Source organism: Podarcis tiliguerta (genome assembly GCF_965153285.1).
Source record: "Podarcis tiliguerta genome assembly, chromosome: 9".
NCBI classification, from domain to species: domain Eukaryota; kingdom Metazoa; phylum Chordata; class Lepidosauria; order Squamata; family Lacertidae; genus Podarcis; species Podarcis tiliguerta.
This window is the reverse complement of record NC_139542.1, coordinates 37,734,765-37,757,868: the sequence shown is the minus strand read 5'-3', so window position 1 is coordinate 37,757,868 and position 23,104 is coordinate 37,734,765. Positions and strand designations below refer to the sequence as shown.

Here is a 23,104-nt window from a genome sequence, read left to right as displayed (position 1 = left end):
CTTTTAAAGTAAAAAAAAAAGTAGTATTAGTAGTGGTTTGTAGAGTAAATGTAGGTTGGAAGTCAACATTCATAAAGAGTCTGCTGGATTGATTTAAGATGTATGGACCACTATTCACATTTGGTTGCCTCTCCAGATTCTCTTTCACTTTTTCTCTATGAAATTCAAGCCCAACAGAATGAAACAGCAGCTACACTTCATAATCAAGCAAGGAACAAACTCTCAAGAAAATTTAAGTAATTTCCATTTTTTTCTAGTACAATATTACTAGCCGAACAGAACTAATCTCCTTTTACGTCTGAGGTTATGAATTCTTTGTTTTAATTCTGTAAGAGTTATAGCTTATGCAAACAGTTAGTAGGAAGGAAAAGGCTTCTACAGAATGGATTTGGTTTTTGTGTGTGTTTTGTAGCTCTTGAAGTAAGCGTAATTTCTCTGTTTTATATTATTTAGAAGGTGCTCTCTTTGTTTTGTGAATGTTGTGTTAAATACCAAGTTCAAGTTTTAGGTAAAGCTTTAACAATGAGCTTGAGGCCGCGTTAAATATAGTGTTGCCCGAAATAAATCTGCAAAACAGTTTTGGATATTAGAACAGGATTTGGACTTTCTTTAATTTCATTTGACTTGTTCATCTTGCTTTAAGGATCTCCATAAAGATGTACTCAACATTCTTTTCAGGCCTTCATTAAAGCTTGGATCAGTGGTCGTAAACCTGCTTAAGGGACAAAGCCTTGCCTTTCTTTGAAGTCACTTCCCTGGGATTTCAAAGAAGACATAGAAGCCAGTTCCCCCAAAAGCAGTTCTGAAAAGTTTGAAGTGGTGCCCCTTAAACCAGAAGCAAAGTTATTTCCCCCCCTTTTCTTTGCTGAAAACCATGACAATCTTCTGAGGTACTAAGAATTTAAAAGCTTTTTAAAGAAATCTCTTCTGCTCTACAATCAGCTTCTGAGTTGACACCATTATTTGGAAAACCAGAAGCATGAAGAACCCTAAATGCTTAACATTTTTATCAAAGGAATCAGTCTGACTTTTCAAAGGACTCCTGTTCCATAAGGCTACATTGGTGCTGAGAACGAAGGTTAGACAAACTTTCAATAGCCTTTTAAACATACCATTGCTACATCAATGTAGGCAGCCTGTGTTAAAATTATAAATACAGTTCATCTTATTTAAAATATTTAGTTAATTAATTATATATATATTTGAAACATAAAATTACTAAACTGGTAACAACTCAAATAACATTTGATGTGCAAAAATGAATTATGTAGTCACAAGGGAAATACATGTGGAAATTGGCTGGAGTCCAGACACTTAGTAACGTATACGACCTTCGGGATTGTGTCTGATGTTGTATTTTTCAACCTATGTTTAATTTATTTCTTCTGAAGATTTTACATTTGAATCCTTGGCATTGCAACATCATTTAACGTCCAAACTCTTTAAGTCCATCCAACTGCCACTCTTTTCATATACTCTAAGCTCAGAACGGGAGAAGGTGTATATTTGTCTGGATGGATCTATTGTTGCCTCTTCCTTTAAAAACCTTTGTGCTGTTGGTCATTCCTAGGTAATATGAGCTGTTAATACTTTTAGAGTGCAACAGACTTTGAAAACCCTGAATGTAACTCGTGCCAATAATGCAATTACAGTCAGAGCTCACTCCAGGCCCTCCTTAATCTGAAAAGGACTGGGCATGCAGACTCAAAATGTGCTTGGGTACTCTATGCTAGATGAGAGTGGTAGCACTGCTGGAGTGCCACACCCTTTGTTGGTCTTAGGTCCATACTAATCTTACTGCCATTTTGAACTGAGCTTACTACAGTGCATCCTTCTTATCCTGTATGTCAAGGGTGGAGAGCCTCAGGTCTGGGGGCCAACTATGACCTTCCAGACTTCTCTATCTGGCTCTCAGGACTTTCCCCAGGCAAGCCTCCCTCCTCCCTCCTTGAATAGTTTTGCCTGGCTGGAATGTGTCCTGGTTGCCAAGATGGCAAGATGTGTATGGTTGCGGTTCTATATAAACTTCTGGTTTTTGCATGGCTGGAATGTAGCCTACGTGCAAAGAAACATCCCTCCCTTCCTTATTTTGCCTCTGGTCCTGTTTGCTATTGGCCTGTGGCCCGTGGGAAGGTTGCTAGCAAGGGAATGCAACCCTCAATGAGTTTACTATACCCACTTTAAGAAATGGAAGCTTTGAGCAGTAGCCTTAAGTTGCCATTTGCATGAAAGATGAGTGCACTGTCATTCTTCACGCGAAAGAGAATAATAGCGAGTGGCTATGTCATCCTGTGGCCCTTTTGCAGCATCTTGCCTAAGGAATGAGCTACAGATTGCTCTCCAAATAGCTCTAACTCTGCTCCTAGGAGCTATTTATAGTCCTATATTCATCACACACAGCATGTGCTGCCACAGCTAGCCATGCCATGGAAGCAAGAGGACACAAAATGAAAGGTAACTCAATGATCTCAGATACATATCAGTCAACCTTTCACACAGCAGTTGTACCATTGTATGTTAAAAGAAGGACTTTTTGGTTAAACCATGCACATTCATGTCAGTAGTAAAAAAAAGTACTGCTTTTTTAAAAAATTACTTTAGCTGCGCCTTAGATCAGGAAAGACCAGCAAACCCCTCTTTTTTATAAAAGCGTAGTGACTGTTCACAGTCACCTAAGCACTGCCTAATAAACATAAGGAGATATAGTTGGGTTCCTGCTCTTAGGCTTTTAATATGATTTCCACCACCACCCCTCCTGAACTGTCTGCCATACTTCCTGGATTTGAGTGTGCTTTGCCAAATCTTCCATAAAATAAAAGCTTTTTAAAAATTTATGGTGGCTATTTTAAAATTGTGTAGTTTGAAAGAGGGAGCAGGGTTGAGTTGCAGTAAAGTATTGTTTTTTTCCTTGTTTTTTAAAAAAAGCACTTTTCTCGGAAATAAAATTAAGTCTAGTTCAGCATACAGCAGAATAAAAACATAGCTTGAACTCCAAGTTTGTGTTCTGGTTTGTTGAAATCGATTGAAGTTTTGCCCAGTATTTCAATAGGATATGCATTGTACCCATATAGGAAGCTGCCTCTTACCATGTCAAGCTGGGGACTTTCATACCATCTGCTATTTTATCCTTTTAGCAGCAGATATGAGGGTTGAATCCTAGCATGGAACCATTCTACCACTGAGTTGTAATACCTCCCTGATCCAACAGTTCCTTGTACGATGCAGGTCTGATCCTATCAAACGGCAAAGTGAGACCGTTGCCTCAGGTGATAGATACTGATTAGCGGCAGCCATGTCTCCCAGCCATTCCTCCTGAGAACTTTAGCCATTCATCTCAGTTGGCCAGCAGAATCTTGCTGCCCTAAGGTAGCAAGTGGAGGATGCTACCCTGTTGCCCTGGTTGGATTCAACCATCAACCCTAGGTACAGCAAAAACGATGGGGCATCTTTGCCTCAGGGAACCTAATGTCTTGAGCAAGCCTTGTATGCATGCCAGCTTTGATCTGTTCATGGAATTCCCTGCCCTGTTCTCCCCATACACCCCAAAAGGAGTTCCTTATTAATTTGCCCATTTGCAGATTCTATGGAGAAGGAACCATTGCTGTATTCAAACAAAAGCCCCCATAGGCTCATTGATCTAGTTTAATTGCTTTTATTGGACCATGTAGTCATATTGACTACATAGAAACATCTCATAGGTAAGGCTTATTTTACCAGTGTCTCTGTGAATTGAGCATTGTGTGTTAAAAACGTTCCATTATCTGTTTTATCTTGGCTGCATAGAACTGTGTTGTGCATTTACTGGGGGGCAACAGCATATGACGCAAATAAATATTGCAACGCTATCAGTGGAATTTGCACTACTGCCGGTGCCACATAATACCCATTCCGCATTTGTAAGAATGTGATCATTTAATGCAGCAGCGTCTACACTTTGGAACTAGCGGCCTATTGAGATCAAGCAGGTGCCTTCCCTGTACTGTTTTCAGTGCATGCTAAAAATATTCTTGTTTAGACAAGCCTACCCAGATGCTTAGTAAGTTGAGGTAATTTTGATTTGTTTCAGTATTCTGACTTTTGTAAGTTTTAAAGTATGGTTGTGAATTTTTCTTGATTTTACGGTTTTATCTTTTGTAAACCTCTTTGAAGTCCCTCCCCCCCACCAATCAAGCAGTGTGTAAATTTTGTGAAATAAATAAAATAATTAAGTGTGACAAAGGAATTTCTTTCTTTCTTCCCATTGAAGGTGAATTTGCCACTCCTCGAGCAATCTTGACAGGTCATGACTATGAGATTACCTGCGCTTCAATTTGTGCTGAACTCGGCCTGGTAATAAGTGGTTCTAAAGGTAAATTTTGTTGCAGCCTTTTCTAACTACTTGGAAATGTTTTTTCCCCCTTGAAAGCTGAAGATTAGTACTTTTTAGGCTATGAAAGTTAAGTTTATTCATTTTTCTTATACAAATCTTTTATCTTCAGCAATTTTGAAAAGCTAAGCAAAGCAAATGAACAACTAGCAAGACAGACGAAATGTTACATTTCACCATTTAATTATGAGTCCCACGTAGTGCTTTGTAGAGACTAACCATGTCTAATCGTCAGGGGACAGCTTTTCCCTCTCTTTCTGTTGTGTCCTGACCTCTGCCTGGAGTGTACCAGTGCTGCAGCGTAAATTATGTCATTTATGTTTTATGTTCCAATAGAAATGGACACTGGGTTTTCCTCATGTATATTCTCACTGGTATTGAGAATATATTTGTATCAGTTATATGTTCCTGTGCTTGTCCACAAATCACCTCCCATGCTAGGTGCAAATCCCTGTGGAAAATCCTTTTCCTTCCATTTTGTTTGCAATGTGTGTGTGAGGGGGAGAGATATTTTCCATCTTCCTGGAACAATATAGTCATAACTTGGGTTGAATGTGCTTCGGGTTGAGCGTGTTCGAGTCATGCTCCGTGGCAACCCGGAAGTAATGGAGCACGTTACTCCCAGATTTTGCCGCTTGCACATGTGCTCAAAATGATGTCATGCGCATGTGCAGAAGCGGCGAAAAGTGACACGTGTGTGTGCAGACGTGCCGTCGCTAGTTATGTTTGCTTCTAGATGTGAACGGGGCTCTGGAACGGATCCCGTTCATACCTAGAGATACCACTGTATCTACAAGTTGATCCATTGGTCCTCAAAAGCAGAAACTATGTTCCAAAGACACAGTTATTCTGGATATACAGGCCTCTAGTGTTCAGAATGTTCAACCAAGACCAGGCAGAATAGAGTGGTACTATTACTTCTCTTGATCTGGACACTATACATCTGTTGATGCAGCCTAGAATAGCATTAGCTTTTTTTTGCTGCCACATCACACTGTTGACTCACGTTAAGCTTGTGGTCCACCAAGACCCCTAGATCCTTTTCACATGTACTGCTAGTAAGCTAGGTGTCCCTCCATCCTATATTTGTGCGTCTGCTTCTTCATGCCGAAGTGCAGAACCTTACATTTGTCCCTATTGAAATTCATTTTGTTAGCTTGCACCCAGTTCTCCTATTTGTTAAGGTCATTTTGAATTCTGACTGTCTTCTGCAGCATGGTTCTGTTAATACAGTAGGACTTACTTCTGAGTAAACATGCATAGCAAGGCACCATTTTCCTTCATTTACTACTAGGGTGTGGAGCAGTTAGTTTTAGGGAAGGGGGCGTGTGGTAGGATTTCTCACTGCCTAGGTTCAAATATTCACTCACCTTACTGCGTAAATTGTGGGGATAGAATGGGGAGGAGGAGAACCTTGAACTCCTTGGAGGAAAGGCTGGAAATTAATGTAATGAATAAATAAGAATAAATAAGTGAACGTAGCCAGTCACACACACTGGGTGGCTGTGAGGATAAAATTGGGTAAAAACATGCACATTGCTCTGACTTGAAGGAATGGCAATATATACCTGTCTTAAATAGAGTTTTAATGACACTGCCGCATTGTCTAAGCAAACCAGCTTATTTTCCTGTTATGATCACAATTAATCAGAGAAAGCCAGATCTACTTTGCTAGCATCTGTAGAAAGTGTTAACGTTTTTACCTTTTTCCTCCTCTTTCATCAGAAGGACCATGTCTCATACATTCTATGAATGGAGATCTACTGAGGGCGTTAGAAGCACCTGAAAACTGTCTGAAAGCAAAGCTTATCCAGGCATCAAGAGAGGGTCACTGTGTCATATACTATGACAATGGTCACTTCTGCGTATTCAGTGTGAATGGGAAACTGCAAGCGACTATGGAAACTGATGATAATATAAGGGTGAGCATTTTAAACTTCATTCCGTGTGCAGCATCGTCATAATTCCATACCTTTGAAGTCTTATACTTCAGTGTTTTCTCAGCAAGTGATAAAAATAGAAGAATGAAGACACAAAACTTAGTTGTACCTTTCCCTACTTACCTGTTTGCTTTGTAGTACAAAAGACCTTAAGAAAAACTAATTAAAACAGGAATGAGGAGCGTCTTTAGCCTGGCAGGCCAGACTTTTTTATTTCTCCCACAACCTGCAAGCCAACTTTGACAGATGAGTGGGATCATCCACCTGCCTCTCATCCGTGTCATAATGATATCAGTTGGTTGGCAGGTAGGTTGTGCTGTCCACTTGTCAAAGTAGACCCATGGGAGTGGGGGGGGGGGGAGATGCTCACCATGCAGGATTAAACTCAGTGCAGGGAGTTCAATCCTTCTTTCCCACAGGGTTCAGGTGCGCCAGCAAGTTTGCTGCAGAAAACTCACTGGCACACCGGAACCAAGCAAGATTGAACTTTTGGATCAGCTGCTGCATGGAGCCAGCGACATAACAAGCTGATTTTTGTGTAGAGGAGAATCACGCTCTAATTGTTTACAGATATAATTATATGGGGGAAGTGCCTGTAACTTGTTTCACATGTCCACCTGCATTAAATGTATTATCAATTCATACTTTATACTTGCCATACTATTCATAATTCACAGCCAAGTGTTTGTGGTGGTGTTACCATAGCCCCCTGGTACTTAGTGTTTTTAACTTCCTTTTCCTACAATAACTGTGCTGATAACGTGTCGCTTTCCGTTGTGATTATGTTGTCAGCTAGACCAGTAAATCTGTAAAATATCTCACAATCCCTTGGCTGGCTAAAACAATTTCTGTAGTGTTTGTCATTCCCAAGGTTTCAGGAGTGTCGCTTTATGCAATGGAAATTCTACTCTCTGTAGACCAGCATAACACACAAACCAAGCCATTATTTTCCCACAGCAGTCCCACTTGGATTTAGTCTTAAACAATCCACAGTCTTTCCCCCAGAGCTTCTGTACTTTATCATGCTGCAAGGAACGCGGCAACAGGATGATTAAAACGAGAGTGTTCAAAATGTCTCTGCCCACAGGCACTGGAGTCCAACAGTTTCACATTCTGATGGTAGTAGAAAAATTGAGTGTGTTCAAATTGTTCTGATATATATATATATATTGTATCTGTGGGCTCAGTTTGCACAGCCAACAAAGTTGAAACTTTCAGTTGTTCTATTCAGACAGTATAATCTTCTGATTTACTGTCTTGTATACAAGTACAAAAAAAAAATGCTACCAAGAGAACTTTTAGGCAGTCTGGATATACTCAGGGCCTAATCAACACATTCCACCTGTTTTTGCTTTAAATATTGTATTGCTCAGTGGAACTTAGGCTAACAGCATATCACAGCAGATCTGCCTTGCAATGTTTAGATATCTTAATGAGTAACTTAAATCTAAGTCGGCAGGCCGTCCAGAGAACTAAAGTTATTCTATCCTAAACAAGGCCAGTATGCTATTCTGCCCAAAGGAACCAATTTATTTTTCTTTCCTGAGTCTGTTTTGAAAAGTGAAGTATCTAACTGGCTCTTGCTGCTTTATACCAATGTTGTCATGCTGACAGGTCTGCTTTTTCAGAATAGTGGTCTCTCACAAATCTGAGTTTTGAGACTGTTTGAGGGGAGTGCAAGTCAGAAACAAATGAATATGGAAGATTCCTTAAAATGTATGCTTTGGAAGATTATTTGCATATCTGAACTATATACTGTATTGGAAAAAAGTTGAGTTGTCATTAGGTTACCACTTAGTAGAAACCAAAGGTATTTTCATAGTGAGGCAGCATCAGAACTTTAAACCGCTTCTTGAGATAAAGAACATCTTTTATATTCCAAATCCTGAGGGCAATATTGTGAAACTGAAATATTGACAGACTTGCCCCCACTCCCAAACCAACATATATATCGGTCTATCAATGCCCCCCCCATTCCCATCTAGGTGACTCAGTAAAATGCCACATCTATTAGTAAAACTATAAATCCCATATTTTATTTAATCAAGAGCACAGAAATTTGCTGGATTCATTGGTTGTAGAAGAGTTCAAGATTAATGGCTTTAATTTGCCTTTTAATATAGCATTTCTCTGATAAAAAGCCTCCAGTATAACATTCAAGTGAACCATAACCATAAGGTTAATGGATTTTCATCAGATGAATTTTATAACTGTAGCAAATAATTATTTGTCATGGTCTTCACTGCAATTTCAAAAATACCCTTAGGAGATTGCCATTTGTGAAATGAGCAAAAAATGGATATTGATTTTGCTTATAATGAATAATCTTTTTAGTAATTGTATTTGGTTTATTAGATAACGTGAGTGCAGCATTTTCTTTTAAACAATTTACTGCCTCAGCTTCATCATCCTTCCTGCTGTCTTCATTGTCATTTGTTAATGTATAATGTACCTGATGTGCTTAGATTCTAAGGGCAAGTACAGTTTCTTTCTTAGGTGAAAAATGTGTAGCACATATTTGGGACTTGTCATAAGAAATAACAACTACCGTGATAGGTAATTTAGCCACACTGCAGTTTATACTGAGTTGAATGGTTTTGATTATTCTATTTTTAATGTGTATAGCAACTGTGCGAAAAGGTTTTATTTATGAAAAGCTAATGAAAAAATATTAGAAGCTAAATTTAGAAGTTAACAACTTCTAAAATTAATTAGAGTTAACTTAAAAGTTAAACATTTTCACTTTCAACTATTTAAAACGTAAGTGAAAAAGAGTTAATGGTTAAAAGCTAAGTTGAGCTGAAGAAGGTTCTTCACACAGAGTCTGGGAGGATGGGGCCCTGACTAACTCCAGCTACAAAAGCTGAGGCTGCTGAACAAACTATTGGGCTGGGGTATTGTTTTTGTTGCTGCTTTTGATATTACTTATATTTATCTTTTGTAACTTTTAGTTTTTCTTATGATTTACGTGGAAATTGTTCAATTTGGTTGTGTTCTTTTTGATATTTTATGTATTGTTTATAACTACTTTGGGTAGTAATTTTACTACCCAATACAAACTTTTTGGTTTGTACTTATGTGATTTTCATGTTGGAAGTCACCTTGAACATGGTTTGAACTATGGGGAGGCGACATACAAAATAAGATGATGCATGATGTATAGCTCAGTCGGTAGAGCATGAGACTCAGAGTTGTGGGTTTGAGCCCCACATTGAACAGAAGATTCCTGCATCGCAGGTGGTTGGACTAGATGGCCCTCATGGTTCCTTCCGACTGTAATTTTCAACTCATATCCCAAGGAAATAGATTCTTAACAGAGCATGAGGTGCTCCCGTGTATGAGTGTGAGGCATTAGTACTCGACTGGCGGGGCTGACATCTACCAAAAGAGAATGGCATGATGAAGGAGAAACCTATGCCAGCGTAGCTCCTGAAATGGTGCAGATAACGCTGCTTCTTTTAGCTCTCTGATTATTCCCATCTGCTTGCAGAGAGATACGAGACAGGCAAGGTTATGTTGCTGGCTGGAATGACTATGCTGTGTAACTTGAGGAGACGGAGTCCTCTGAAAGAGTGCAGCAGTTTCCCATGCAATAACCTTTGCAGTTCGGCCTTGAAACTATGTGTTGACATTGTGCCCACATAATGCACCCATAATTTAACAAGCAAATATGTTAAAAGATTATCAATAGCAACTTTCAGCCTCCAGTTAACATGTTGAAGGTTTTCCATTCAGCACTCCCAGCTATAACCAGGGGACAGTAAAAGTTACTCTGTGAATTTTATTTTATAGCATGTAATATGGCTTATAAGAAAATAATTGCCGCCATTGTCTGCAAGTTTGAGTTAAGTCCTCACTGTCCAAATAAGCAATAATTCCAAAAATTTTGACTTGTATATTTTGGAACAATTAATGGAAAGACTGTGATCATGGTATTATGTGTTTTATCTACTCTCTGTCTGTATATGCATTTGCAAATCCTGCATTTGTAATGAAAGCATTCAGCCTTGTTGGATGATATTAACACATGGAAGAAAGAACGGAATGACTAAAGTTGTTCTTTTAACAGAAGTCTTGCCTTTTCTTTTTCTAGGCAATTCAGCTGAGCCGGGATGGACAGTACCTCCTGACAGGAGGCGACAATGGGGTTGTTATGGTGTGGCAAGTGTGTGACCTCAAGCAACTTTTTGCCTATCCTGGTTGTGATGCTGGAATCCGATCCATGGCTCTTTCCTATGACCAAAGGTGAGTCGGTTCGTTTTGAGTTATTTGCTATTGATACCACTTTGTAGTGGCTTCATTCAGCACAGATCTTATATAGCAGAAAAGGATCCATAATGATAAAAAGTAACACTGGGAAAGCAAAAAGACTTACTAATTTATTTAGTGCATTTGTACCCTGTTTTTCAGCCGAAAAGGCTCCCAGAGCAGCTTACATACAATCAAAACAGTCTTAGGAAGAAAAGAAAACCCCAAAACAGCACAACAAATTGGGGGAAAGGGACAGGGAGGGAAGAGGAAAATAGAAATAAAAACCCAGGAACCAATTTCTAAAGAGTTGTTCCTATAATGACCATGTGACACACTTCAGGGAATGCAGGTACTTGATGGAAAGCTGATGAAATGAGCCCTTCTTCCCATCTCTCTCTCTCTGAGGCAGCCCATTCAGTTCAATTTATTGTATATAGCCAGAGGCCTTACAAAGGGCAAAAAACAAGACATTCCGCTAAAATCACACAACATAAGTCTATAATTTACAACATTTTAAAAAAATTACAGTGCATTAACATAACTGGAAAATTTGGCTACCAGATTTGTAGGTGTTTTCAGCTAAGAGTTCAACTAGGAGGATCAATCTGAGAACCAATAGAGAATAGGATATATAAAAAGGGAAGTTTTTAATGTGTGACATTTTAATGTATTTTTAATCTTTGTTGTAAGCCACCCAGAGTGGCTGGGGAAACCCGGCCAGATGGGCGGGGTACAAATAATAAATTACAATTACAATATAAAAAAATAATAATTCTCTGGGCACTGTATGTAAAGGGCAAATCAACAAATAGGGCATGCTATCCAACCTGACTGCATCCATAAATGCTTTTCTGTTCCATTTGTGCTATTCCAAAGTATCTCCTCTCTAAGTATGCTGAGGTCATCTATTGAAGCTTAAGTTCAGCAACGGCCCTGCGTAACTCTGGAAAAGTGTCTCAAAATAGTGAGGTCTGGAGTGGTTGCAGTTAATTTGAGGGTACCAAATAGAGTAACAGGCAGTGATAATGGATGCTCTGTCTTGGTTGGCGTCATGGTTGAAGATTCAGTTTCTAAGATCACGAACTAAAGAATAGATATTTCTCCATTCAAAGATTGTAAGCCGTAATCTTGACACTTTTGTGCTGAACCTCCTGTTCTTAGTTGTTCCAACCAGCAGAGCTTCGTGAGAATATGGTCCTCAAAAGCATTTGGTCTATGAAAGTATCTAGCATAGTTTAGAGCAATTCTGGTTGCTATCGAGAGACCCAACTCACCTCTAAGATGAGCCGACAGAGTCCCAGGTGAAAGCTCCAGTATCTGCCTCATAAATTTGCTTTGTAGATCTTCTAGTTCAGATTTGACACGTTCCACTGGGGCAGTCCGATGGAATGCCTTCCTCCAGATGACAGTAGGCCTCACGGAGCTAGCCTTTTCACAGCTGGAGTGAGCTCTGCTTCCCAGCTCTCCCACTGCTGGCACAACTATCCCCATTAGAAGAAATGAGTGATCCATGCCATTCTGTTGGCTAGTGTTGTACAGATAAGAGGTTTAGTTCCATTACAGCTGGGGTGGAGATGGTGCCCTCCAGATGTTCAACTCCAATCCCCATCAGCCCCAGGCAGGATGGCCAGTGGTGAGGGATGATGGGAATTGCACAGGTTTCCCAACCCAACTTAAACCAGTGCCAAGGTAGTGTGCTTCTTTGTCTGAAGCCTTTTCTCCCACTCATCCCAGCTGTGTTCACTGACAGAAACCCAGTGGCAATCTGTGTAAGTTCTAGGCATTCTTTGCCATCATTCAGCTAAGTAGGCATGTGGCTAAATGTGGCTTTTCCCCACCCTCAATTTTCTTCTGTCTTTTCTTCATAGGTGTATAATGACAGGCATGGCTTCTGGCAGCATAGTGCTTTTCTACAACGATTTCAACAGGTGGCATCATGAATACCAGACTAGGTACTGATGTTGAAACTTGCCGGATGGCATAGGTAGGCCTACTGCTAAATGGAGACTTGAAGCAGGAGTCTCGCTTGGGTAGCTTGCCAGAGCCTCCGTTCTTATAAATAATTAATATAACATCTGAATGTAACTTAAAATTTGCTGGGAGACGCTATTTTTTAAAGCTAATTGCTATTTTTGTAGACTTTGCTTGACTTTTTTGTGGGGGAAGGGGAAAGAAGCAGAAAATGGCTGCTGGGGTTCTGTAGCTTAAAAAGAAAATCTATATTTTTAGTCATAGTAAGTCTATTTTGATCCATGTATGGGGGGAGAGACCTAATTAAGATGGCTAAAATTCTTGTACTAGTTATATTATGAAACATGTTTCTCATGTAAATCTTTTAATATTGAGGAATATTTGATTAACAGTGGAAGCTGGTTATAATACTGTAAGTTGGTTATAATACTGGTGTTTTAAACTGGGCTAACCCACACCACATTTTGTCTCTTGTACCTTTCCAATGATTATACTATTTCAAGCACTGAATTTCTGGGAATCGAGAATATTTAAATTATGATAAATGTAATTTTGTTTCCATCAATGATCAAGCATGCTTCTAAGTCAGGAGAATTAGTTTTCTGAATTTTTTTAAAAGTTTGCTGTTTTTGTTGTGCAGTTGAAAAAGAAATCAGCAATAGAGTTGTTATATGAAATGCAAATCTATACGTTTTCCTCCTCCTCTTCCTTTTAATGCATATCCAAAATGTGGCTTGTTCCTCTAAATTGAGGTATCCTCTATTAGCAAACTGCATAACTTTTAAAATCATGTGGAGATCTTAAAGTACACTTCTGCTAGCTGCCTATAAGCACTACTAGGCTCGAAGCAGAAGATAATTCCAGCTCTGCCTACAGAATCTCTGGTGGCAAGAGCTTTAATTTCCATTGTAACATGGCTTGTGAGAGCAGTGTAGCACAAGCCATACCCAACACCATATACGAAAATGAGGCATGTTTGCATCAGTCCTTGTCCAATCATGTTGAAAATCACAGAATAGCCCCCGCCTCTTAGGTAATGAATTAAAAATTTATACTAAGGAACAATGTTATTTTGGTGTTGCATAAATTCTACTTTTTCTACAAGATTGCTGTGCAGAATTCTGTGAAAATATTTGTGAAAGGGATTGTATTGTTTTGTAGGTCTGTATTGCATAAATTACTTTGTATGTTGTGCTTTATTAAGATTTGAAACTTACATTCCATATCTATATTGGTATATAATTTTCTTCTGCTGCTAACTTGAAGCAGTTCACATTGTTGGTTTTTTTTCTAGCATTTCAACTACTCTCTCTTTAAGGTAAAAGATCTGAAAGGGGGAAACTCAGTTTAGAAAAAATAATAATAAAAAGGCATTTGTAATTTATGTGTAATGAATCTCTTCTTTTTTGCTAAGAAAAAAAATCTTGGATAAGTGTGTTCAGTTCTATGAAGAAAGGCTTTTTTTAAAAAAATTGCTACTGTAGTACTCACATTAAATTTCGAAAAGCTCCTGGATGGCTGTAGCAGGGACTTGGAAGCGGTTCACACTGGACTGGGGCTTTCTCCCAGGTAAGGATACATATGATTGCAACCTCAATCTGAGTGTACAGAAGAAGGCCCAGTCTAATTTCAAAGCCTCTATTCCGATAATGTAAATGGCATGCAAGACAAAAGGAAATCAAGTTTAACACACACATCGGATAGACTTTCTAAAAGAAAAATTGCCAGTGTTCTTTTCAAGAATGTTTATTGCAGATCTTACAGTTCTAAGGTAAAGGCTAATAGAAAATGATTCAGAATTGTTAAAAAGGAGCAAAAGGGAAGTAAGCAAGAGTACATACAATATTGAAACAAGCATTAAGATAAAAGATCATTAAGATAAAAGATCCATCTACCTTGACTGCACATTTAGCATAACTGCTCCCAAATAGTTCTGCTTTTCCTGAAGTTATACAGAGTGGGCTAATGGAAAAAACAAAATGGCCAAAGTATTCTGTGTCGTTGGCCAAGTAGATCATTGTTTTTAGTTGGCTTGCTTTGAATATATGGCTCCATTTAGGTAATGCAACATGCAGCACTGCGTTCTATTCCAGACAATTTGTGGTAGTGTTTAACAATGCCAGGAGGGAATTGGTGAAGAACCAACAACAACGGCTTAAAAATGCTTTGTTGGCTGCAGCCTTCATACCAAAAGAATAATGGGAGAAAAATGATTTGCCCCATGATTGCGTTACTTTCGTATTCAATGCCACACAGTTTTAAGTTCATGTTTTCTAAACTTTAGTTTCAATATTTTGAAAACAAGTCCCCTCACCCTGCGCACATTCACTCAGGTTGTCTTTCAATATTGTACAGATTGCCCACTAGGACCAGTCTTGCCTTTCCAGAATAACTCTGGAACTGAACTTTGTATAAGGTCACACAAACAAATTACAGCTTGTTGACCCCTGGCAATTTTATATTATAAAGACCAGAGTTTGGTGGGCAAGGCCTTTTAGTGGTTCTTCCTATGTAGAAGTTTGTATATCAACATGTGATTACCACGAGAGTAGATCAATTCATTCACATCCCAAAATGTTCAAAATTATATTTAACACTAATTATTATTATTATTTTTTGGAAAGAAAGAAAAGCCCAAATATAATGGTCAAAGTACTAAAAGCTAACGTACATACTACCTACCTCTCTTTCAGACAGATGTGAACAAACTACAGTAGTGAGGGCATGTGAATAGTAGTGGATAAATTCCTGACCTAGCAATGGACTTCAGTAGAATTTGTCTCAAAATCCTGCAGTATCATCATGACATGATGAGACAGAGTGCGTAGAGAGTTGGAGTGGCTCAGAAGCAGCAGGAAATAAAGTTTTGAGCCCGACCACAGGAAGATCACGAGCTGCAGCATTTATCATAGTGGTTTGATCCACAGCAGCTTGGCCAGAGTCCTGACAGCGCTTGTTGCAGAAAATTTGTCTTTCTTTATCTAGAGCTGTGTTCTAAAATACAAATAAACGAAGAAATAAAAAAACAAACGCACATCACTAAACCGTTACAAATCTCATATTCGACAGCACACAATAAACCCATCTTTTGATGCATGCATTAGTCTGAAGAAAAGGAGAAGTAACATTGGAAGGCTTTTGTAAATTTGTGGTTAGCGTGGATGGTTTCGGAGACTAGCTTCACACATGCATCACACCCAGCGCATTAGGAACAAGCACTGCATGAAAACAACATGCCATTGCAATGCCAGTGAGATAATTTTAATGAGCTGCTTTAAACAACACCCCCCCCCCAACAAAAAAACAACCACTTCTCCTTTGCAAGTCTGGTGAGGAAAAAACAGGTATGTGTGGCCGGGGGGGGGGGTTAAAAATACCTGTTAAGCACTCAGACCCTGATTTAGCTGTACTAGCAAGTAACTGGCAGCCCTGATGTTGATTTGCATTAAGGCACTTCTATGTGGATAAACATCTACATACCCAGTCCCCTTGCAATTTAATATCTAGGTATGTAAACATTACCAGTACCTCGCAAGACGAAAAACTTGCAAGACGAAAGAGTTTTTTGTTTTTTGAGTTGCTTCACAAGACGAATTTCCCTATGGGCTTGCTTCGCAAGATGAAAACGTCTTGCGCCTTTTTCTTAAAACCGTCAATGCATTCCTATGGGAAACGGTCAATGCATTTCCTATGGGAAACAGTGCTTCGCAAGACGAAAAATTCACAAGACGAAAAAACTTGCAGAACGAATTAATTTCATCTTGCGAGGCACCACTGTATTGTTTTCTCATATAGCTCAGGACACATTAACCAGAATTGGTTAACATGCCTTAGGACAAGATATAAAAGTAACATGAGTTTTTAATGCTAGACTTATTTCTACTTCAAAGACTACATGTGCAGGCTTGCAAAGATGTTGTGTTCTTCTACATACTATACTCCCCCCCCCCTCATGTGAGCAGCTCCAACCATCCACAGGTTAAAGCTCACATAGTCTCCAACAAATCCTGAAATCACAGTGGTGCAGAATGAGCAACAGGGATATCAGGAATGGCTACTGACCACGCCAGTCTTTGCACAAACAAATTAGGCAGAACAAGAAGCTAGGGATAATTGAGAATACTTGTTGTACAGAAAACACTGCATCCTATGAATACACCCTAAATCAATAAGGCAGTAAGTAGGACACTCTGAGTTAAATCCATGCTTAGAGGAGAAATAGAAATCAATGGGGCATTAGTTTTAATGCCACCACTCCACACAATGTGGAGCTGTGGTTATCGTCTAAGGAGGTCACCAGAACCTATCTGTAAAGCTTTTCATAAACTCTTCCACGTCAGGCTTCTGAAGCGGGAGTAGTTATTCCCACAACTAGAAGAATTCCTTCACATTCAGAACTAGCACAACAGGGTGAAAGCTAAGACGAATCTTTTCCCCATGATATACAAATTTCGTATGACCATCGAGGTCCCAGATGAAATGGGGTGGGGGCGGAGATATTTCAAACATACAATCTTGCCCCCCACACTTGCAGCCTAAAATGGTACCACCTGGGAAAGCTTTCATTCTCATGAGTGTGTTAAACAGCCTCAAAATACAAGTTTAGTTATTTCTATCTGCTTTATGAGGGTGACCACAGAAATGCACATCCACGAGACCATGTTGGCAGTGGTAGTGATGCAGTTTGAGGATTATGGATCAGTAATCCAACAAATAGCATCCCGGGAGAGCCGTTATCTTCCCTTTCTGCAGACAGTTCAAGTTCTACTTTAAAAAGAATCTGCACCCAAAGACACAGGACACAAAACAGCATGCATGGCTGAAATGGCACAAATGATGCAAACATATAAATGCAATGAAAGCTTGCCATGTGCCTCTTCTGCATCACTTAACAGACATCCCCACTTCAGACTGCTATCTGGTTACTTCTCCTTTTCTTTCAAACTAAAAAAAGAACATATTTTTAATGTAGCGAGAAAGCATCGTAATTAGTACATACCATTGCCTTGGACCTACTCAGAGGAAAGCAATGCAGGCATTGGGAGAGGAAGCAAAAGAAGAAAGCAAGGGACAGACACTAGACTTACTTGAAGCAGAACCAATAGTATTGCAACATTTATAAACGTAAAGAACCCTATTCTGAAATTAAAAGGTAGCACTAGAACTACTTAAGTAAATGGTTTTAATGCAACGATAGTCCCTACTCAGAATGTGCCCAGTGAAATTAATGGACCCGAGGTAGTCATTAGTCATGTCTATCAGTTTTAATGGGTCTACCCTGAGTCAGACTGACATTGGATACAACCCATTATATCTTAAGATTCCAAGGGGGAAACAGCATATTGTATTTTTTTTAAGATGCAATTTCATTCTTCTACCACATGAGGGCCATGTCTGCTTTAACTCAAAATCTCAGTGAAAGAAGTGTTTGGTGATGCAAAGCTGAAAATAAATTGGAATTAAGACAATTCTGTATACAGCAGAACACAGGAAATGAATGCTTGCTGAATAGATGTGGTGATGATTTTACCACATTCCCTAAACATATATTTTCTTAGGGCTCAATAACAAATCAAAATAGATACTAAAAGTAAAAAGTGAGGACGACTTTGTTACGGCATCTCTCCTCATCTCTGTTTGCCCCCTGTATGCTGTGATTTCTTATATAAATATACAGAAATGGCTCATTCACAGTATACAATGGGACCAAGTTGCTAGAATATTGGCAATAGGTACTGGGGGGGGGGGATCTTTGCACGTAACTGGGAAGTCCAAAAGAAAATGCATGTCAGAATCAAAAACATACACCCTTCTAGTTGTGTTCACCTCTGCAGTTGTGTGATAAAAAATAATTTATGTATGCCTTCATCACCACCACCACCTCTCGTGTGAAGATGAATAAGCTGCCCTTGAGCTAAGTGTACACATGCTTCACCACACAGGAGATGCCAAATTCCTCTTACAAATCTTGCCACAGAAGCATGAACAGAAGAAATGCACTTTCCCTGTACTTCCTAGTAATGTACCTGTGATTACAGGTTGGCTATTTAGTTCAAAAGAGAAGCAAGACAGGTAGGCTTTGAACATCTACGGAAATTATTGTATATGTTCTACACCTCAATACTAAAATCATCCTGGCTTTTTCCTTCCCATTTAATTAATGCAGCAAGTGACTATAGTCAGCTCTACACATCTCCATATTCTTCTCACTACCCTATACATATTTACTCATTGTATTGCAGCAGTTTGATCAGCAGGGAAGGAAAAAAAGGCAACGAAAACCCGTAAGTAGTGTTTGCAGTGTGTTTCACTGGCTAGAAACAAAACCATCAGGCCAGAGGATTAGAAAACTGCACACCAATAAGAAGCCAGAAACTGCATTATACTGGAGGCAAGCTTAAAGGCGTGCAAACTTGCGAGCAGCTAAGAGTTAGAATTTAAAATCACTCTGTTAAATAATATATTTTATACCAGGTTTCTGCTTCAGGTTTATCCATAAGTCTCAAAAATACAAAGTATGAAGTTCTGGGGCCCCTCAGACTGTCAAGTCAAACTGTCAAATGAAATGCAAGCAACAGCATCAGTCTAAAGTATTTCCTCCCTTCCCATTCTAAAATAAAATGCTACTTTTTAAACTGTCATTCATAAGCTGATATAGATGGCTACAAATGTACAATGACAGACAGTGCAATCTTATACTTCTTGCTTACCCATGATGACAGGGTTTTACCTAGAGGTAAGTGAGTACAGGGCCATAGGCTAAGGCACCACCATAATTCTTTCCAGAAATCTTAGGATTTTCCCCAAACCTAAAATGACTTTGGTTTCCTACTGCATAACAATGTCTATTGGTGCTGCATATTTGTGTAGCAGTGCAAACAAAAGCCGCTAACATAAGGTAGCATCTTTAAGAACATCATTGCCAAAATGCTGTATTTTATGAAATAAAAATTCTTTAGAGCACAGGTGGAATAGCTGAAAGCTATCTGTGACTGGACACAAAGATAACAGATGACTTAAATAGGTCTGAACTGTTTGCTTAAAGTGAAATTACACAATTATAAAACAAAAAATATTAAACACAAAAAAAACGTCAGCAGCTCCTTTTAAAGTGTTGTTCTTAAAAATGCATCCACAGCATGGGGGAAACAGACACAACCAAAATTATTCACTGCTCTTTTTCAATGGAAGGATTTCATAATGGCATTTCTGAGGGCGGGTGGTATGGGGGAGCTGGCAGGTGACTGATAGTAGATTAGTAAAATAATAAAAATGATGCATTTGCTTACCATGATGACAGAAACCCCTGCGGTTGGGTTATTCTGTTTTGGTAGTGTGTTGTTAAAGTGCTGCTTTAATTTACCTGTTACTTCAGCTTGCATATTATTTTCCTGGGAGGCATCATCCTTTGTAAAGAAAAAAAGAAAATAGCACTTTAGCATGCAGAAAAGCATTGCAAGCCCCCGCTCTTTCTTTCTTTCTTTCTTTCTTTCTTTCTTTCTTTCTTTCTTTCTTTCTTTGGAGTGGGATGACAAATTAGCCTGGACATGAAATAGCCTGGACACAAACTTTTCCACACTTCAGCCACATAAAACCAAGAAGGAAAAATCTCTGGGTGTGATATATAACTGTAACCAAACAGTTCTAAATCCCAGTGGCTGCTAAGGGACACAGATAGGCACTTTTTAGTCCTATGGTGTTAATCCAATGCAGAGCTTATCTTTAGATGCCTTCTGCCTTGTGATTGTATCGAAATTGATAGACTTTTGGAGAGCATCATGAATTTATGCTATGATAACATGTAGGCTATGAAAACATTCTCTACAGTATATGCTACTGCCACCCCTGGGCTCCTTTGAGAGGACAGGCAGGATATAAATTAAATAAAATAACTACAAAATGAAAGGTAACAAACTGTGAAAACACAGTGGAACTAAGAGTTTTTAAATGAAGCACAATAAATTTATTTCCCAGATACCCATGCCTCTTTTCAGCGATTCACTAAAATGTCAACACACAATAGGCATGTTCAGGGACTCATTGAAATCTGAACATATGGAGGAGGGCAGAGGCATGCAGGCAAGCCCTGCCCTTACCATCATGACGTGCAACGCCCTCCCCTCATCAGAAAAATTCAGCCTTTCCCATGTTGTAAAATGAAGGTTTACAGAGGTTTCTACTCCAGGCAATCGAAAGTAGTTGTCCCTGCAGTGCTTCTCCATGTAGCCAGGCTTGCTGCCATCGACATTTGACACATAAGGTGTATTCGAGTACTTGCCTGAATATGTGAATGCTCAAAGTAGTTTTGAAACCTGTACAGCAGTGGTAGAAAACCTGTGGCCTTCTGTATATTATTGGTTTCTAATTCCCATCAGTCCCAGTCAGCATGGCCAATGTCATGGCTTGTGAGAGCTGTAGTTAAACAACCTCTGGAAAACCACAGATTCCTCATGCCACTGCAATCATCCCAATGTAGGCAGAGAGCTTAACAAAATCAGGCATCAGCTCCCAGGCTCCAGTGCTCTTTCACTACTTGTATACTGCTAAACATTCTGTCCATTCTGGTTATGCATTGTGCAGACCAGAAATTGAGCCTCTTTCCCCTCCTCTCACCCAACATGTCAGAGGCACTGTCAGGACTGACTCTGCTGATCAAGTAGCCAGCAACAAAAATGTCTCCTTCTACCAGAAAACTGACATGGAAGTACAATTCTGTCATAATCACAACACTGATAGCAGGACCGTGCAGAGCTTGTCTGAGGCCAGGGGCAGGAGTCTTCTTAGAATAAAAACTTAAACAAAAAAAGCAGCTGATTCCTGATGGGGGCCCCTGGTCAGTTTAGCGCTCTGAGACCTGGGGCAAGTGTACCCAAGCTGCCCTTCCCCTCTGCACAGGCCTGACTGAGACAAACTTCAGTTGTTTTGAAAACAAGGGCCGCCAAGTACCCATGTGTCTTCTGAAGCCTTCAAATACAGACCATGCAACTAGATGGAAGATCTTTTGGGGCATTAAAAAACAACAGCAGCAGCACATGTCAGACTATGCAAGCGGCTTTGGAGTAACAGCGTAAAGGTAGAACTTAGCTGGCAGATGTGCCAAACTGCATTTCAGAAGATTAGGACTTAACACAGGGTGCGCTTCTTTAGAATTAATTTTGCATAAACATGCAACATAAGAAAGTATTTACTCACTGACACCCAGGGGTGGTTTAGAATCTGAGCGGCTGTATATCGCGCTTCCACATTTACTTGTAGCATCAGACTAATTAACTCCTGGAAAGGGGGGGGGGAGGAAACATGAGGAAAGAAATGAGCACTATAGTCGTATTAAAAATGGGAGACTGCTTTTGTCACAATTTTTGCTTTCGATCTTCATGCCCACTAGACTTTGAGTTTACGTTCTCTTGGTAAGTAGTCTCTAATGAAGTAAGTAAGTATGTGTCCCAATTAAGCTTTTTCTTCGACAGCTTTATTTCTGGCTGTGCAGAAGCAATAAAGTGCACAGATGCTGGGGGAAGGATGCTAAGCAGACCGCAAAAGGAAGTCTCAAGTGCATCCTCACCTTCCGTTTAAAAGCATATTGACGGCTGTGGTTACACTCTAAAATGGGGAAGCACTCATCCCACAAAGCTGTAGCAAGAGGGTTGTGTCAGAAGTTAGCCATATTTTTGAGATAAGAGAATTGCACCGGGAATTCCCTCTCGGGAGGCAAAGCCCAGGATATTCACAGCAACACGTTCCATCTACTTACTTTACAAAAGTGGAAACAAAAATGGGAACATTTCAACTGTGTCATAAATCAAAACAGGCATGAAACGTGAACTTAATTACATTCTCCTCAATGTCACATGATTACAGTCAATTGTTGCCCACATCTAGGCATAAATATTCTACTGACCTATTCTACTGAACTTTGATATGGATAAGTTCGTACTCTGATTTAGCAGAGCACCTGTCAGCATATTACCTAAAACCTATTAATTTGTCCAATAATTTTCAAGTATGAAACTCCACCACTCATTTGACTTTCAGAAAAGAATGTGAACTTGAGTGTTTTCCTTGATCACTTCACTGAACTGGTCCCACTGCAGTGGCTGATGTTTTAATATCCAAATGAAAGAATAGCTGTCAAGCTAGCTGCATTACCATGGGAGCCCCTATTGAAACGATTTGTCTTGGTCTGTTCTCCCAGCAATGGCTCTAGTGTCTTTCGTACTCTGCAACCAGTTTGGGTAGTAAAGACCAAACCGAAAACCAAAACATAGCTTCAAGTTTAATATCATTAATACAGCCTAATACCTTAGCAGAGTCAGTGATATTATCCCAGTATGGAGAGGGAAATTCTAGCTTTCCAACCAAGATCTGATCAAAGAGATCTTCTTGCACATTGTTCTCACTGTGGATCAAAACCAAGAAGAAAAAGCATGTCAATTTAAAAATCATTTATGAAAGCTAAAAAAACCCCAAAGTTATGTTTATTTATTTTTATTGATTAGTTCAGAATTTGCAAACTGCTTTCTGTTCAGAGAATACCCAAGAAGAAATATAATACACTGTTCAGAATATAAACGTAATA

At 39.3% G+C, this 23,104-nt stretch overlaps 2 protein-coding genes and 1 long non-coding RNA gene across 11 annotated transcripts in view; 1 reads left to right on the top strand and 2 right to left on the bottom strand.

Moving 5' to 3' along the window:
* The window catches only part of LRBA (LPS responsive beige-like anchor protein), a 350,444-nt gene extending 336,532 nt beyond the window's left edge, over positions 1-13,912 (top strand). For all 5 annotated transcript variants that reach the window (XM_083456976.1, XM_083456977.1, XM_083456975.1 and 2 more), the window contains exons 54-57: positions 4,247-4,348; positions 6,092-6,288; positions 10,400-10,551; positions 12,426-13,912. In XM_083456976.1, the coding sequence (XP_083313102.1) occupies positions 4,247-4,348; positions 6,092-6,288; positions 10,400-10,551; positions 12,426-12,516 (542 nt within the window). In that variant the 3' untranslated portion in view covers positions 12,517-13,912. The remainder of the gene's footprint in view (positions 1-4,246; positions 4,349-6,091; positions 6,289-10,399; positions 10,552-12,425) is intronic.
* Positions 10,673-12,417, bottom strand: LOC310685486. The gene is made up of 2 exons (XR_014515320.1): positions 11,832-12,417; positions 10,673-11,002 (listed from the first exon to the last, which is right to left on the bottom strand). It is a non-coding gene; the product is annotated as an uncharacterized lncRNA (long non-coding RNA).
* A 346-nt stretch (positions 13,913-14,258) lies between the features above and the next one.
* DCLK2 (doublecortin like kinase 2) overlaps positions 14,259-23,104 on the bottom strand; it is a 73,263-nt gene continuing 64,417 nt past the window's right edge. For 2 of the 5 annotated variants that reach the window (XM_083457289.1, XM_083457290.1), the window contains 4 exons: positions 22,828-22,924; positions 21,721-21,801; positions 19,818-19,934; positions 14,259-15,522 (listed from right to left, as the gene is read on the bottom strand). In XM_083457289.1, coding sequence (XP_083313415.1) covers positions 15,310-15,522; positions 19,818-19,934; positions 21,721-21,801; positions 22,828-22,924 — 508 coding nt within the window. In that variant the 3' untranslated portion in view covers positions 14,259-15,309. Of the gene's footprint in view, positions 15,523-17,395; positions 17,473-18,999; positions 19,082-19,817; positions 19,935-21,720; positions 21,802-22,827; positions 22,925-23,104 lie in introns of those variants that run through there. The other 3 variants (XR_014515132.1, XM_083457291.1, XR_014515133.1) reach the window with 3 other exon arrangements.